We start from the raw sequence: 14726 nt of genomic DNA, 5'->3' as shown, positions 1-14726 counted from the left end.
TTTCATAATTTCCACTCAGGAACCAGGTGTCGTGCTATTATTTTTGTTGTCTCTTGCAGGGGAAAGGCCTACACATAGAGTCCACATACTAGTACAAAGCTCTGTATCTTATGTAGTATTGTGCGTAAAGCATTATCTTCACTCCCAAAACCCTGCTGCTCTGACTTCTAATGGGGTCAGAGCTGAGGAGGACAATATCAACTCTGCATTCACATAAATCTGTTTCTTGTGAGTTGGCGGATGGAAATATTGTTTGGCTGCCAATATAGACCAACAGAATATTGATGAATTGCCCACACTGTGTCAGTGTTTGTATTAGACATTAGAACAAGTCAATCATTGGTGGTTTGGAGATCTGGAAGTTGTGAAAGTATGAATTCTTGGCATGTCAATAAAGCTATACAAAAGGGAAAATATACAAAATTGACAGTGCATGTGTCCAGGTGTATTTCTGCTAGCCAAACCAAAGCCAGAAACATCAGTCTTGCGTCCTAATGAGGCTGGTGTAGCTTTGCTTGGAGGAAGCTCTTGGTTTAAGTTGGGGGCAGGCAGAGGACTTCCGCTCGAGTCGTCCTCAAAATACAAATCTTTTTTCAGATGTCGCCCACACTGAACGCTTGGTCTTGGAAAAGCCCCTAATGTGGTCAGTGTTTCAGAAATCAGTGGCGTTGATGGTGTGGACTCTTTGAGGTGGCTCTGTAATTTGTATAAACCTCTTGTGAATGGCGTCCACCCAAAAATAATAGGACCCAAATTATGTTTTACTCGACCCGCGATTGAATATTTTCTATAGAGTTTAGTTTTCATTTGACAGGATGTAATCATGGCACATGTAATTAGAGGCATCCTATCTTAGACCGATGCTGATTATAGTTCTGAGACAATACATCAATAAAATCAAGTTGACAACATGAAGGAAAAGCAGTTATGGCAAGCTGTGAATCGAAACCACAACACGGCGTGGGAAATATCTCTGCAAAGACCAACATAGACTGTGGTTCTTTGGTTGATTTCAGAAACCAGCCTGTACAGATAGTAACTACTAGAATCACTTCTCTATTAATAACATTTTTATTGTCATGGCCACATTATAAACCTTTTTGAGTAGCACATACAAATATGATTTCTATTATGATTTGGTTCAATATAAGGCTTTATATATATTTTGTAAAGTCCGTCTGAGGCAGATGTATTGCCTTTTCCCATTAGATCGTGTGTCCAGCTCTATCTTTGACAGAGGCACACTGTTCTTCGTCAGCTCCTCTTTCTCCATTTCTAATTTGACCTCAGGATTTTCTTTGTATATGACCTCTGAGCTCCAAAATGTTCTTCACAGTAATCTTACATTCCTCTTATATTACTCTGCACTTAATCAAATATTTGCATGTGGTGAATTCAGATGTATAGGGTATAATAGTATAAAGCAGCCTTAGTGTAGGCAGCAGCCATCATCCCTGATGTTTTTGAATTTGTGAAATAAGTAAAAGCCTCTCTTGTGTGCAAGTGCTTTACAAACTGGACATTCAGGTTTTTTTATCTTCCAACATTTTCACAATATCAACTGATACTTTATTTAACCTGCATGTCCAAGAGGGAATGTGCCCTCAATGTCCGTTATTCAACGCAGTTTTTAAAAATAGTATGTTCCCATGGAAGTTTCAGAAGCACCCGGTCCCTGATGAGCTCCAGATGTTGTCCAGATGTGATCTACAGTGGGCACCGCTAGTAGGCTTAGACATTAGCCCACCACCACCGCCACCATTTGGAGCAGAAATCAAATCAATACACCTTATACTCTTTAGATGGTTTGGTGTTAAACGCATTCAAGTTATGGTGGGTTTCAAATCATTTCTCATTAATTCTCTCCCGCGCTCTCTGCATCCATCGCAATGAGTCGAATGTTCAAAGTGTTCACAGTGAGTCAGTTTTTCTCAGTGACACATGACGCCTTTATCACTTAACTGCCAACATTAAAGCTGACCACAAACTCTGTTACCAGAGTAACCCTGAAGCATCTCAACATCAGCCATTTCTTTGAGTCTTAACATATTTACTGTTCTGAATGAAATACGCTTTTTGTTTTCTAAAGAGAGATCACTATTGCCTGGTCACTTTCACCAATCACTGAAAGGTTCAACACTTATTTATATGCATTAGTCACACAGTGCCACCCAGTGGATCAATGCAACATTACATTCTGGTGTCTGAAAATCACCTGCACTTCTGCACATTTGTTCACAGTTGTTCAAGTATTAGCATTCAAATAACAAAACCCCTTTGGATGACAACATTTCCTCCTATATACAGCTGCATGTATTATATATTCTGATGTAAATGTTAAAAGTGCAGTTTGTAATAAAAGGATCAGTTGAATCAGAACAATGTAAAACATTCATTGGCAGCCAACAGTAACCCAGCCATTATACACGTTTGATTTCCAGCATAAAAATATGTAAAAACTTTAATAATACATCAATAAAAGTATTTCTCTCCAGTTCAATTCAGGATTAGCTAATCCTATGTCCAACTATATATTTTAATTTAGCCCTCACACTTTTGTCTGCAGTGGGAGAGCTTGCTTGTCTTCTCCGTTCTCATTTTATGTTAGAAAATTGTTCATTTTGTTTAAACTTGCCGTACACAAGCGGCCTGCATGGCACAGTGTCAGACAGCACAGTCACAGCCTGTTGTTGGGGTTAATGCTTCATCCTCAAGCTGTGTACTTCATCCTGTATGGAAAAGACATTTAAACAGTAAATAACCACAGCTTCAGCATAATTTCTTATTGTGTGATCCATGCAAAACTCAAAGCGCGCCTCACTGACCTGCAGTGCCATTCGTTTGTCTCTCTCCTCCCTCAGTTCTTCTTTCACTTCCTGCATGTCTCGGCTGATCAAAACAAACAGAAAGATGAGTTTGCAGTCATGGGTTTGTCTACAAGGGTCAACATGTACACTGCTAGTTAAATCAAAGGCATACAATAATACACATTCATTTAAAATGTTTTTGAAGTGGGGATATATCGGATCAAATCCACAATTGCCTTGATTCTGATCACTCAAATAAGCACCTCGATCACTAGTGACAAATACATAAATATATAAGCATAAATATCTATCCTTTACAGACCTGCTGCGGATTTTCTTAGGAAATAGTAAAAAAAAAAAAGAATCTGTAGAATGCCAACCTCTGCTGCACCCCCATACTTAAATGTGTTATTATAGTTTGATGTTTTTTCCCTAAACAAATCTTAAACTTCCTTTGATTTTGATAATGCACTGCACCATTTTATGATTCAGCAATAATTTTGATAAATTATTAATTCCTTTATGAATGTTTTTGTAAATCTAAAACTCCTCTGCTCATGTTGAGAGATCTGAATAGCTTTACAAGTTCAGGAAATCGTGTGTCGACAACTGCACATAACTGGCTCTTGTTGAGCAACCAGGCCTCTCTGATGCGTCTCATCAAAGAGATGCAAAAGATCTAACATGGAGTCCATTTTGTTTTCCTGGCAAGTACACAGTTTGTATCTCTCTTTGCTTTTGATTAGCCACTTCCTGTGAGTGCCAGTGTCTGCGAACAACACCAGAAATTAAAATTAAGATTGTATGTTCAGTCCACATATTCTCAGTTAGAGAAATGATAAAGTCCTAATTTGATTTAAAATGAATAAGACTGTTTGATGTTTGCCTTAATATTCTCCAAGGAAACTAAATCAGTTGTTCAGATTTTAAATGATTACTACTCACTCGTGTCGTGTCTCTAGCAGCTCCAGGGACATCCTCAGTTCTTTGATCTCCGCCTGCAGGTCTAACATCGTTGGCTCTTTATGGGTCACTGTTTTGCTGTCCAAAACTTTTTTGGGTGGTGTGGGTCGAACCGGAGGCGGCGTCTTGGACCAATGATCCGGCTTTGCAGGAGATGGCAGAAGGTTTTCTTTAACCTACAATGAATTAAGGCTTCTTTGATTTTTTTATCTGAATAAAATGTTAAGGCACAGCATGCACAATATCCTTTATACTGAAGCAGATCTAAATTCAAACTAGTGAGGTTGCACTATTTATATCCATGGGCTGTGTTGTATCAAGAAATGAATCAATGTCACAAACCTTTTGCAAGCCAGGTAATCTGTCCGTCTGAAACCTTTTTGGCGTTAATTCTGGTTCTGTTTGGTCAGTAGCCTGAAAAAGACAATTAGCCATACATAAATAACAAACAGATATACTAATAATGTCTAAAATCTGCCTTTAGCTATTTCATTCTTGATGTATGCTAATTTAACATCTAGATCTGTCTTTTAAACAGCCAAGTACAAACTATTAAAGGATCTTATTGCTGCTAGTGTGCAAGTGCTCGTTAAACACATCAACTATTTAGAGTTTAAAGTTTTTAGATCTCTTCCTGTAGAGATGTAAATATATGATTTTCCTTGCAGCCATTGTTAGAGACTTCAGAATGTTTTTTTTAAACAAAGTTGAGTCTATGAAATGAGTCTCGAAAGCCCTAACATTTACTAATCATGGCAAAGTTTGGATGGATTAACGGGTATTGAATTGCAAGTTATTACTAAACTTGAAACACCAATATATCGCTGCAATTGGCACGCTGAAAAGCATGCCACTAAAGTAAAAAGCGGCCGTAAGGTACTACTAAATATGTTCAGTTACATTTCAAGAAAGAAAGAACATTTTCCTAACAAGATACAGAGGGAGTCACTGCTGCAGCGCTACTCTGGTGTTGTGGCTTAGCAGAGTGTTGGCGGCTGAGGCTTAGGTTAAGGGTTCATTATGTATCACTTCACTTGTATGTTCAAGTGAAAGGTTATGCTAAATCAATATCTGTCACTATTGTGGACATACGTGTGCAGCTGTAACCAGGCCTGACGGGGGTCTCCTCTGCGGGGGCTTGGCTCTGTTTGCTGTGGGATGGCAGAGCTTATCAGTCTGCACGTCCACTCCATCAAACTGGTCCGTCTGTTTCTCCTCCGGTTGTTTTGGTGACAATTGAGCCACGTCGCCATTGGTTCTATTGGAAATAAGAGCACATTTGTACAATATGTGGAAAGATGTCAACCTCTGATTAAAGTTAATAAGGGGAGGGAATCTTTCAAAACATCTCTCATGACTAGTGAAAGTAAAATGGTGCACAGGCTGCGAGGTGTGAAGACTTCAAGTCTCTCCGTCTTATTTTATCCTAGCACATATTTCACTTTCACAGCACATATGCATTTTTACATGGACTTTTTGCACTACTTTTAATTTTGTATTTTATTATATATGTTGCATTTTTTAAGGAGTTCGTGTCAGAAGAATTTCATTGCCATTTCTACACTGTAGCTTTGTGCATATGACAATAAAACATTTGAATTATTTTGGCACAGAGACACCGCTCAACTCATAATGTTTATACAATACACAAAATAGAAAAAATCTAAATTGGGGAACAATTATTAAGTAAATCGTATGGTTAGATGGAAGATAAAGCTTTAACGCTTCTTAAAGAAGCTAGAAAGGTTTCCATTCCAAACATATTTGCCTGGTAACACTTTTTGTTGCTTCTTCTCCGTTAGCTGCCCCCTCAAGACAGGGTTGTTTTGTTTTCTTAGTTTTTTGTGTGTGTTTTGTTCAGGAAACAGGAAATGGGCTGCTCTCGTCTGTTTAGGCCCGATCTGACTCATCCCAGAGTTTCCACTGAGCCGCTAAAGGTCGGGCATCCTGGCATTATTTTTTAACGACACCATGGCAACTGGTGGCGACAACGGAAACCTTTAAGATCTAAAGGCTCCGCTCCCGGTGCCAGACCTAAGAGGAGAAAGTGTTCCTGACATTTCCTAAAGGCCTTTTGCTTCAGAAAGGTTGCTAATGAATCACTTTTCATGTCCTTGAGTTGGAAGCCATTTTCTCTAGTAAGTCTTTAGTGGTTATGCATGGTGGTTAGTCATCAGAGATGTGTTGGCATCACTCACTTGAATGAGAACTTGTTGGGTTTGTGTTTGATTGGAGGCGGGCTGGGCTTGTTGATGGACGGCAGCTTGACTTTGATCGGAGGATTGCTTCTCAGGTCCTTGACCTCTGGTTTATCATCTGTAAAGCAAATGCACCACATTAATCTACAACAATATTTATCTTCAGAGGAGTGTACAATTTTAGTAAACGTCACTGCTGTTTATACCTTTTGTCTTTGTTGGACCACTTTTATCCATCGCTGAGGCCTCTATGTTTACTGAAAGAGTAGTAAATTAACCATTACCACAAAGGTGCATTTGGTATGTAAATCAACACAGCCCTGCTTTGGATGGAATATTAGAAGTATTTAATTTTCTACACAAAATAAAGCACAGTCTTTTGGATTTAATATGAAAAATAATGTCATTTGAAGTCTACTGGCCAGCCTAAACATTTTAAGCAGCAACATTAAAGCGGCTCCTAATCTGCACGGCCCCAGGTGTCAAAGTGCAGGCTCAGCATATCTGCAGTCAATAAAAAAGACGAGTGCAAGTTCTGGTTAATGTGTCCATTCTGCTTGCGTTGACATCACCACTCGTCTCAATATATTGTTGTTTCCATCACTTAGGTGAACTAGAGTGTATCCACTAGTAAAAAGCCGCTGGCATATTCCATTAGTCAAAGAGAGGTATTTGCCTTTGTTTACCCCGGAAAGCAATATGATCTAAAGTGGTAGAGAAATAAAATGCGACTGGTCGTTCAACTAAACTGTAATCTCGTTTATGAGCATGGGAAGGCAAAGATGTGCACATCACTGGAGCAAACCAGGTCACAGCTGTAACCAATAGCTCCGCAGCTCCAGTTCCCAGGGTTCTCAACAAGTTCATCAGGGACGGTGACTCTGCCTCAGCTCAGAGACTATACCGTCCCTGAGAGACTGTGCCTTGGAGACTGCGAGAATAGATACTTGAATTATGAAGCGTCAGTGAACTAAAGATAATGTGAGAGATTCCGGTTTGCCAAGTCAAGTGCTTAGTTGAAACAGAAGATGTAGAACAACCTGGTTTCAGCTCTATTTAATACATATAAGCCCAAATCCAAGTCTCACACATAGCCATAATAAAAAGCACAATACTTTGCAACACGCTTAGTCTCTTAGATGATTAACGGAGCGAGTAAGAACACAGGAAGCCTACCTTAAATGTTCAAAGCATTGTGCAACAATCCCTCTCAAGCAAACCATCCACACGGCCTTATCAGCTCAAGTGCTGCTGCTGGGGCTGGTTGTGAAAATCTGTGTACAGAGCTCCCCTCCGCCCCCCTCGTTTCCTCCACGACTCCTGAACTGTGTCACATGACCAGTCTAACCATCCCCCATCTCGCTACAGTCTGAGACTTCCTGTGAACATCTTGTGAGTGATAATGTGTAGAAAAAAAGTGGTGGCATTAAAAATGACGAGATATTCCGATATTCAGTTAGTTTAAGGGACATCTTTGAGTAGCCAAACACTTTGTGTGGCACTGTTTCACCTGCCTGTCTATTTAGAAATGTTTTGATGAGCATGCATTTTAAATTTCCAAACTGAGTAAGAAGTTGGAGGTCTACATGAACATTTTTGTTTCGCTGAAACCAAAAGAAATAGCAGAATTTGCAACTTGCACCACAGACAGCACTCCTCAGCTGAAACTTGACAGGAAGCCACATCCTGCCTGATAGAGATTTGACTTCTACATGCTTTTTGTTGCAAAGGGTATTCATGTTCTTTGCCAAAATAAAAACAAGTGATTTAATCTATTATGGGTTATTTAGAATAACTAAAATAGTTAAGGATAGTAAGGATAGCAATACCACCCTGTAAAGATACACGTTTACTAAGTTAAAGTAAGAGATTATTAGCATCAAATTAATATTCTTAACGTATCGAAAGTACAGAATGACTCATTTCGGAATCATATGCATTTTATTATTGGATGATGAATGCATTGATTTTTCAGCATTACTTTAATTGTTCTGCTTGTTGAGGCAAGCTGTAACCACTTTATACTGCTGGGTAACTTCCTCTCTACAATTGTATCATAATAAATTGGTTGATTATATTTTTGGAATTTGCAAAGAAACCAGTCATTTTAGCTGTTAGATAAAAATAGTACTGAAAAGTGGAATATTTGCCTCTGAATAGTGATGAAGTAGAGGTTTGAAGAAGTAGAGGTTTGAAGAAGCACAATATGGACATAGTCAAATCACAGTACTTGGTAAATGTACCAAATGGACCAATCCACCAATGAGTAAATACGATTAAATATAAATAGAAGGGGTTTGATCAACTAATGATGTGAATCTCTATTTATATAGAGCGATACTGAAGAGTTTCTGGTTGCTTCAGCAGCACTTTGAAATAACAACATTGATTAGCATTGTTTCTGCTTTCACAGTGTACCACATGCTCAAAATCACTCTACAAATACTGCTTCCATTTTCTCCATCTGCTAAAACAACAGTCCTTCACAGTCCAGACTGTCAGCTCGCTGCCAGGACAAACAGCACTGCAGCCAGAAGTCACAAGTCGGAAGAAGAGCTCTTTAACGTAGAGCCTGGTTCCCCCATCTAAAGTCAAACGGTGTGCGTTCCTGTACGGCGACATACATGGTTCTCTTACCTGGCAGTTCGTTGTTGATGTTGCGTGCGGGCGGTTCGTTTGTGGTCCCAGACTAGAGGAGGAGAAACGGAAAACTTAACAGCTTGGCAAGTACGTCCCCGTGTGAAATAAAGGCATCTCTATCTTACATGCTTTTTTTCCACCAAGGGAATTTTCAGTGAGTAATTCCAAAACAGAGGATGTTAAATACGACCCTGACTCACTGCACACTAGCTGCTCAACACAAATACCAGCCAGCTGCACATGAAGTGGCATTATGTACTCTGCATTTTGAGCCATTTTGATTAATAAAAAAGTATCACAGATATGAATTACTACAAAGCATGTCCAGGGCTTCATAGTAGCGGTTGTCAAGTCTTGAATTCAGGGAAGGTCCAGTCACAAGGATATTTCTTAGACTGTGATTTAGTCAACTCACTTGCAGACTGTCCATTGGTGGTATCAGCATGACGAAGTTATCCGGAAAGCAGCCGCATCGTCCGTTTATCTCTCCCTCCCACCAGCCTTCATCTTCTGTTTCCTTCATACAAAGATCAAAGAGTCACGTTAGAAGCTCAAACATCGCAGTCCTCTGGGACGCCACATTATAAGAGGTTACAAAGCGGTCAAAGAAGACGAAGCCGTCTTATTTGTATTCGTCATATGAAGTAACTCTGACGTCTTTTTTTCCTTCTATGATTACATAAGATTGTCACTTAAATATGTGTGTCATGTTGTCCACCATGGCACGTGGTTTCCTTGAAAGGGACACAACTGGTTTAGCTGGATGAACAATATGACACCGGCAACTACTTGGCAAGAAAAGCAATTGTACCAAAAGGAGTCTGTAAGCATGACATTAGTGGAACTCATGCTAGACAGAGAATAACAATAACATGCGCCCAAACCTTTCTCAGGATAACAACAGTGTCTCCTTTTTTTAGATCCAGCTCATCCTCTATCTTTGCCTTGTAGTCAAACATGGCTTGGCAACACTCCACCACTGAGGAGACATTATATTACATTTCATTTGGCAGACACTTTTATCCAAAGCGACTTACAGTAAGTGCATTCAACCAGGAGGGTACAGAGTAACAAGAATCATGTAGGTGCATTAGTTTGAACTATGCCAAACCATTCCAAGTGCGAGTACATTAGCTTCAACTAAGCCATAGGGGAAGAGATGACATGTTACGAACCAGAATATGAGTTTTAGAGTATGTGACAAAGACTATGATGATCAATCAGCATTACAATGGTCACATCTCTACTTCAAAGATTAGCCGGGAAGAGGTGCGGAAGAGTGACAAACTGGAAATAAAAGTTGTAGACCTTGATCCCTGGGGGATACTCCCCTCTGACGTAAGCATCTATAAAGTGATTAATCAAGCCACGAGTATCTATGTTTGACGCCACCCTGAGGTTACCGTAAAAAGTACAGGAATTAAACATCCGGTATAAATAGATCTGTGTTGACGCTTTTAAAATGCTGTTCAAAAATCCCTTTAGTGTTAATTCCATGATTGAGCAAACAAAAATAAATGCTGTTAATAAAATGACTTACCGGTTTTTGCTTTATTCCTCACACTTGCCCTTTGAGAAATGCCCTTTGTGAGCACAAAAGGGACAATAAGTCAAAAAGTTAACAACTCGTGCATTTCAGAAACAATATTTCTGCTTTACATACCTCCTTGTTGAAGACCGCGTCTGTGAGCTTAGGTCTCGACTTGCCCTCATTGTACTTGCTGTCTGTAAAAATAGTAAACCAATAATGAGTTTCGCTGTTAGATAATACATCCAGAAAAAGGATTAAGAAGTTAGCAAAAGTTTTAGCTTTACCCACCTTTAGGGGAAACAAAAATCTCTTTGACAAAATTTGATGGAAATGCTCCCAGTTTGCCATTTTTCACCCCCATCCACCATCCATCTTCAATCTGTCATGTAGATAATATCAATGAGTAACAGAGTACAACAAGAAAGTATGGGAGAAGACAACACTTGCTCAAACATGTCCACTTTACATTCCAGAGTTACAACCAGTCTGTTTTAAGATAATACTTCAGGGTATGTCCATATCAACTCTTAATACTCTAAAGTCACTCTTTGTGTTTCCCCAAAGCTGTGATTTCTCTGTGAAACATGCTTTGTCAGCCAGGCGGAGAAAAATAAAGAGAGTGTGACTCCCAAATAGTCATTACACCTTATGAAAGACTCTTTATCTTGCCCGTGCATTTGGCTGAACACACATTTAACCAACGCCCAGATTTACAACGCCAATGTAGACGCTTGAAGGGAAGTGCACTGCTTTTGATAACGTAATAATAGGCAAGGCAAGTTTATTTATATAGCACCTTTCAACACAAGGCAATTCAAAGTGCTTTACAAAAAACTAAAGACATTAAGAAAATGGCATTTAAAATCAGTCATTAAAAAGAAAAAAAGATAATAAAAGAAACATTAAAAGAAAAAATACATTGATAAAAGTTACAGTGCAGTTTAAGATGTAAATAGTTCAATTAAAAGTAGCGGCAAAAAGAAAAGTCTTTAGTCTGGATTTAAAAGTAGTCAGAGTTGTAGGCTACCAAAGCTGTTTTGTTAGTTTATCTGAGTTTGAATGCGAGTGTTTGAGCAGCGATAGGAGGGAGTTGTACCTCGCGGAGGATCTCTATCGTCTCCCCAACCACCAGCTGCAGCTCGTCTTCATTCAAGGCGTTGTAGGCAAACGCAACCTCGCATTTCCTCGTCTGTTTCTTCCTCTTTGCTTAAAAGACAAAGAATCACCAGCCACATCAATAGACATTTGTAAAGTGTTTAATCTACTGGTAAAGCTGATGGGAAAGCTAACGCTCAACAATGGTAGCTCGATAGGCTGTGTAGTCAAGTCTCGACAGGAAAGTGCAAAGACTGCCAATCACTAGACGCTTCTAACATACCTAATCCCTCGAAAAGACTCATACAATATAATTAGGATTTGTGCAGAGAGGATGTGGTTGACTTATATTTACAGTGTGCTTGATGCTGCTTTGCTGAGTCCATTCATCACCAACCACAATTTCAAACACTTGTGAACCATCAATGTTACAATAGGAAAACCAACCTGATTTGAATAGCACTGTCAAATGTTTTCATTGTTTATTTTGAGTAGACTCAAGTTGCGAGCTGAGATAAGAGGTTCACACTGCATACAGAACAGTATGTGCAGATTTCTTAACATGATAATTGAGTAGACTCACACTGCATACAGTACAGTATGTGCAGATTTTTTAACATGATAATTGTTCTAGTTATAATAAATGTAATATATGTATATATGATAGACTGACATAATGTGCCTTTGCAGGGCCAGAAGGCAGAACTACAGGTATTGTACACTATCAAGTTCAAAAAGAACATTTTATTAGTTGCAAATAAGTTTCATTGAACTGCATTTTACTTGTTCTGAGGCTCCGTGGTTCCCTCTTGCTGTCACCCATCAAACATACTGGCACCTCCTGGAATGACAACCAAAACAAGGCATGTTGTAAGACATTTGGTTAACTGTAAACACACAGTATAGTAACAGTCAGCTTTAGGCTGTTTAGCGTCAACAGACCTTGGTGAAGTTAGCAGGAAAGATGCCTCTCTTTCCTCTCAGCTCCCCCTCCAGCCATCCCTCCTCGCTGAACTTTGTGACGTTTTTGACCACATCCCCCATCCTCACTGTGATCTCGTCTCCCATGGTGCCCTCGAAGTTGAGCAGCACTAGCACCTCTACAGTGGCGTGGCAAATGGGGCAGAAAATTAGACTCTTTGCACAAAGGCTGGTGTGCCGGCTTCACAACTGATGCGTCCTGACATTTGAAAACCAAGTCTAACATCCCTAAGTAGTGGAGGCTAGACAAGGGAATGGACTTTGAACCAATATAAATGATTACAGATCAATCATACAGTATGTATCAATCCTTTTATTTTGTAAAAACATGTTTTCAATGTCAATCAGATGGCTCAAAAATAAACAAATTAAAGAAGAATCAAAGGTTTTCCTGCACTCATTAAATAATCTCTGTATATACAAAATACAAATAAATTGCAGACACTAATACATGTATTCAAACCATGAAAATCATGCAATCCTATCCATACACAGTACCACGACTTTAGTACATTTGCATGCCAATTTGATACTTAAAATAAAATCACCACCATTTGGAACAGACAAACTCAATATTTTCATTACTTCACATTTTTGTGTTTCACTATCAAATCTCCATTAAACAGTTTAGAAGAATAAAAACAGCAAGAAACATCATTCTATGTAAGAATAAATATTAACGCCGACTCACCCATGATCTCGTTCTGTCTTTCTCCCTCAAATTTGAATATGCAATGTCCACAAAAAAGCAAACAAAGTCTTGAGTAGAAGGAGAACTGAAAGAGTGTGGTCGTGTTGTCTGAGGGAGAGATATGGAAGCCAAGTTCCTTCTTCCTACTTGTCAAACATTAACATTGTGCAACTTTTCCTGAGGCTATTCAAGGCAAGTCAACAGCAAGAAGTAGGATGGGTCAGTGCAGAGAGAGAGAGTGCAATGGAGGGAGAAGGAGGAGAGAGGGTGGGAGGGAGGGAAGGGGTAAACAGGTAAAACAGGTTTATAGTGAAAGAACAGAGATCATAAGTGAGGCTTAGAATAGAGCATGACAAAGACAAAGTCAGCTTTGACAGGAAGCACAATTAAGCTTAAATGCAGGTCTGTTGTGTTCTTTCGTACATTTCCATACTGTGTGTTCACTCAACTATTTGTGTATGTGCTAGGACGAGTGTGTGAGTGCATCTGTAACGTTGTTTTTGTACGCACCTAAAGGAAAATAGGCTAGACAGTTATAGAAACCGTCACTATGCTCAGTCATTACTCAAGTACTTTCTCATCTTTCCTGTTGAAGGCTAGTAAGCGAGACTTCTCTGTCTCGTTTTATTCATTGAGGATATTCTCTTTTTGTCCTGTAAAGGTTTTCTCCTGGTGATACCGAGGAACAGCTCAGCCAAATAAGTAGTAAAAACATTTAAAAACTGATATACATTTGGGAAAAAAGCCCTTATTTCCAAATAAACAAGCATTTAGAGCAAATATTGAAATTGTGCAAGACATGTATTCAGCAATTTGTCTAGGCTTTGTGTAATAAGGACGAGAAGAGTTTTTTTATGTCTTATATTTATACTTCGTAACCCAGCAGTGTCAGGGCAGAACATGTGATTCAGGGTTTTTTAACTTGTGGTTGCATGTGCTGATGTCTTAATAATTGTGTTTCAAACAAAAGATAGTGTCATCGGAGGACTTACAATTGCAAGCTGTGAGGGGTACAAGCAGTCAGTGCCTCTGCATCAGGAACAGCAAATGTGTTGTCTGTGTCCACCTAATAACAATTCAAGCACCATGACACAATTCCATCAGATTAATGATAAAAACCTAGAGGACATTATACAACTTCTGAAATCCTCCTCCTGCTGCCTTGCTATTATTCCAACAGGATTTTTCAAAGATGTTTTTCGTTGCATGGCCTCAAATCTACTTCATATAGTAAACAAATCTCTTCACTCAGTTATTTTTCCACAGGCCCTGAAAACTGCAGTCATTAAACCGCTCTTAAAAAAGAATAATCTAGATGCTTCAGTAATGAACAATTACAGGCCCATATCAAACCTCCCATTTCTAGGTAATGTCATTGAAAAAGTTGTTTTTCAACAGTTGAGTAATTTCTTGCATTTAAATAACTGTTTCGATGTGTTCCAGTCAGGCTTTCGTCCAAACCACAGCACTGAGACTGCTCTTGTAAAGGTCTTTAATGACATCCACTTAAACACAGACAGTGGCAGAACTTCAGTGTTAGTATTATTAGATCTCAGTGCTGCGTTTGACACTGTTGACCACAGCATATTACTAGACCGACTGGAAAACTGGGTGGGACTTTCGGAAACAGTTCTAAATTGGTTTGAATCCTACCTAAAGGACAGAAACAACTTTGTTTCTATAGGTACATACACATCTGAGTTGACAAATATGACGTGGGGTTCCTCAAGGCTCCATCTTGGGGCCTCTTCTCTTTAACATCTACATGCTACCACTGGCTCAGATAATGAAAAACAACAAAATAAGTTACCATAGCTATG

General features: G+C 39.2%; 1 protein-coding gene across 4 annotated transcripts; it reads right to left on the bottom strand.

Moving 5' to 3' along the window:
* Positions 1-2125: 2125 nt before the first annotated feature.
* Positions 2126-13972, bottom strand: sh3d21 (SH3 domain containing 21). Of its 4 annotated transcripts, none has more exons than XM_034101709.2 (18): positions 13899-13972; positions 12907-13089; positions 12177-12334; positions 12018-12075; positions 11236-11345; positions 10428-10518; positions 10272-10333; positions 10149-10191; positions 9493-9587; positions 9024-9125; positions 8606-8657; positions 6175-6225; positions 5969-6086; positions 4863-5028; positions 4113-4184; positions 3753-3946; positions 2826-2889; positions 2126-2729 (listed from the first exon to the last, which is right to left on the bottom strand). In XM_034101709.2, the coding sequence occupies exons 2-18, from the start codon at positions 12908-12910 to the stop codon at positions 2697-2699; spliced, it is 1473 nt and encodes a 490-aa protein (XP_033957600.1). In that variant the 5' UTR covers positions 12911-13089; positions 13899-13972; the 3' UTR covers positions 2126-2696. The 4 variants fall into 4 exon arrangements, with proteins under 4 accessions (XP_033957600.1, XP_033957602.1, XP_033957601.1 ...); XM_034101711.2 differs by having other exon boundaries at positions 3753-3913; XM_034101710.2 differs by having other exon boundaries at positions 12907-12931.
* Between the last annotated feature and the right edge of the window lie 754 nt (positions 13973-14726).

Source organism: Pseudochaenichthys georgianus, chromosome 16 (assembly GCF_902827115.2).
Source record: "Pseudochaenichthys georgianus chromosome 16, fPseGeo1.2, whole genome shotgun sequence".
Taxonomy (NCBI): Eukaryota; Metazoa; Chordata; class Actinopteri; order Perciformes; family Channichthyidae; genus Pseudochaenichthys; species Pseudochaenichthys georgianus.
Note: the sequence above shows the minus strand (reverse complement) of the source record. Positions and strands in the feature narration are given on the sequence as shown.

Coding starts and splice junctions, on each gene's coding strand:
- sh3d21 (XM_034101709.2), bottom strand. Junction 10,519..11,235: donor CGATAGAGATCCTCCGCGAG/GTACAACTCCCT, acceptor TCTACATGACAG/ATTGAAGATGGATGGTGGAT. Junction 6,087..6,174: donor TGGTCCAACAAAGACAAAAG/GTATAAACAGCA, acceptor TTTGCTTTACAG/ATGATAAACCAGAGGTCAAG.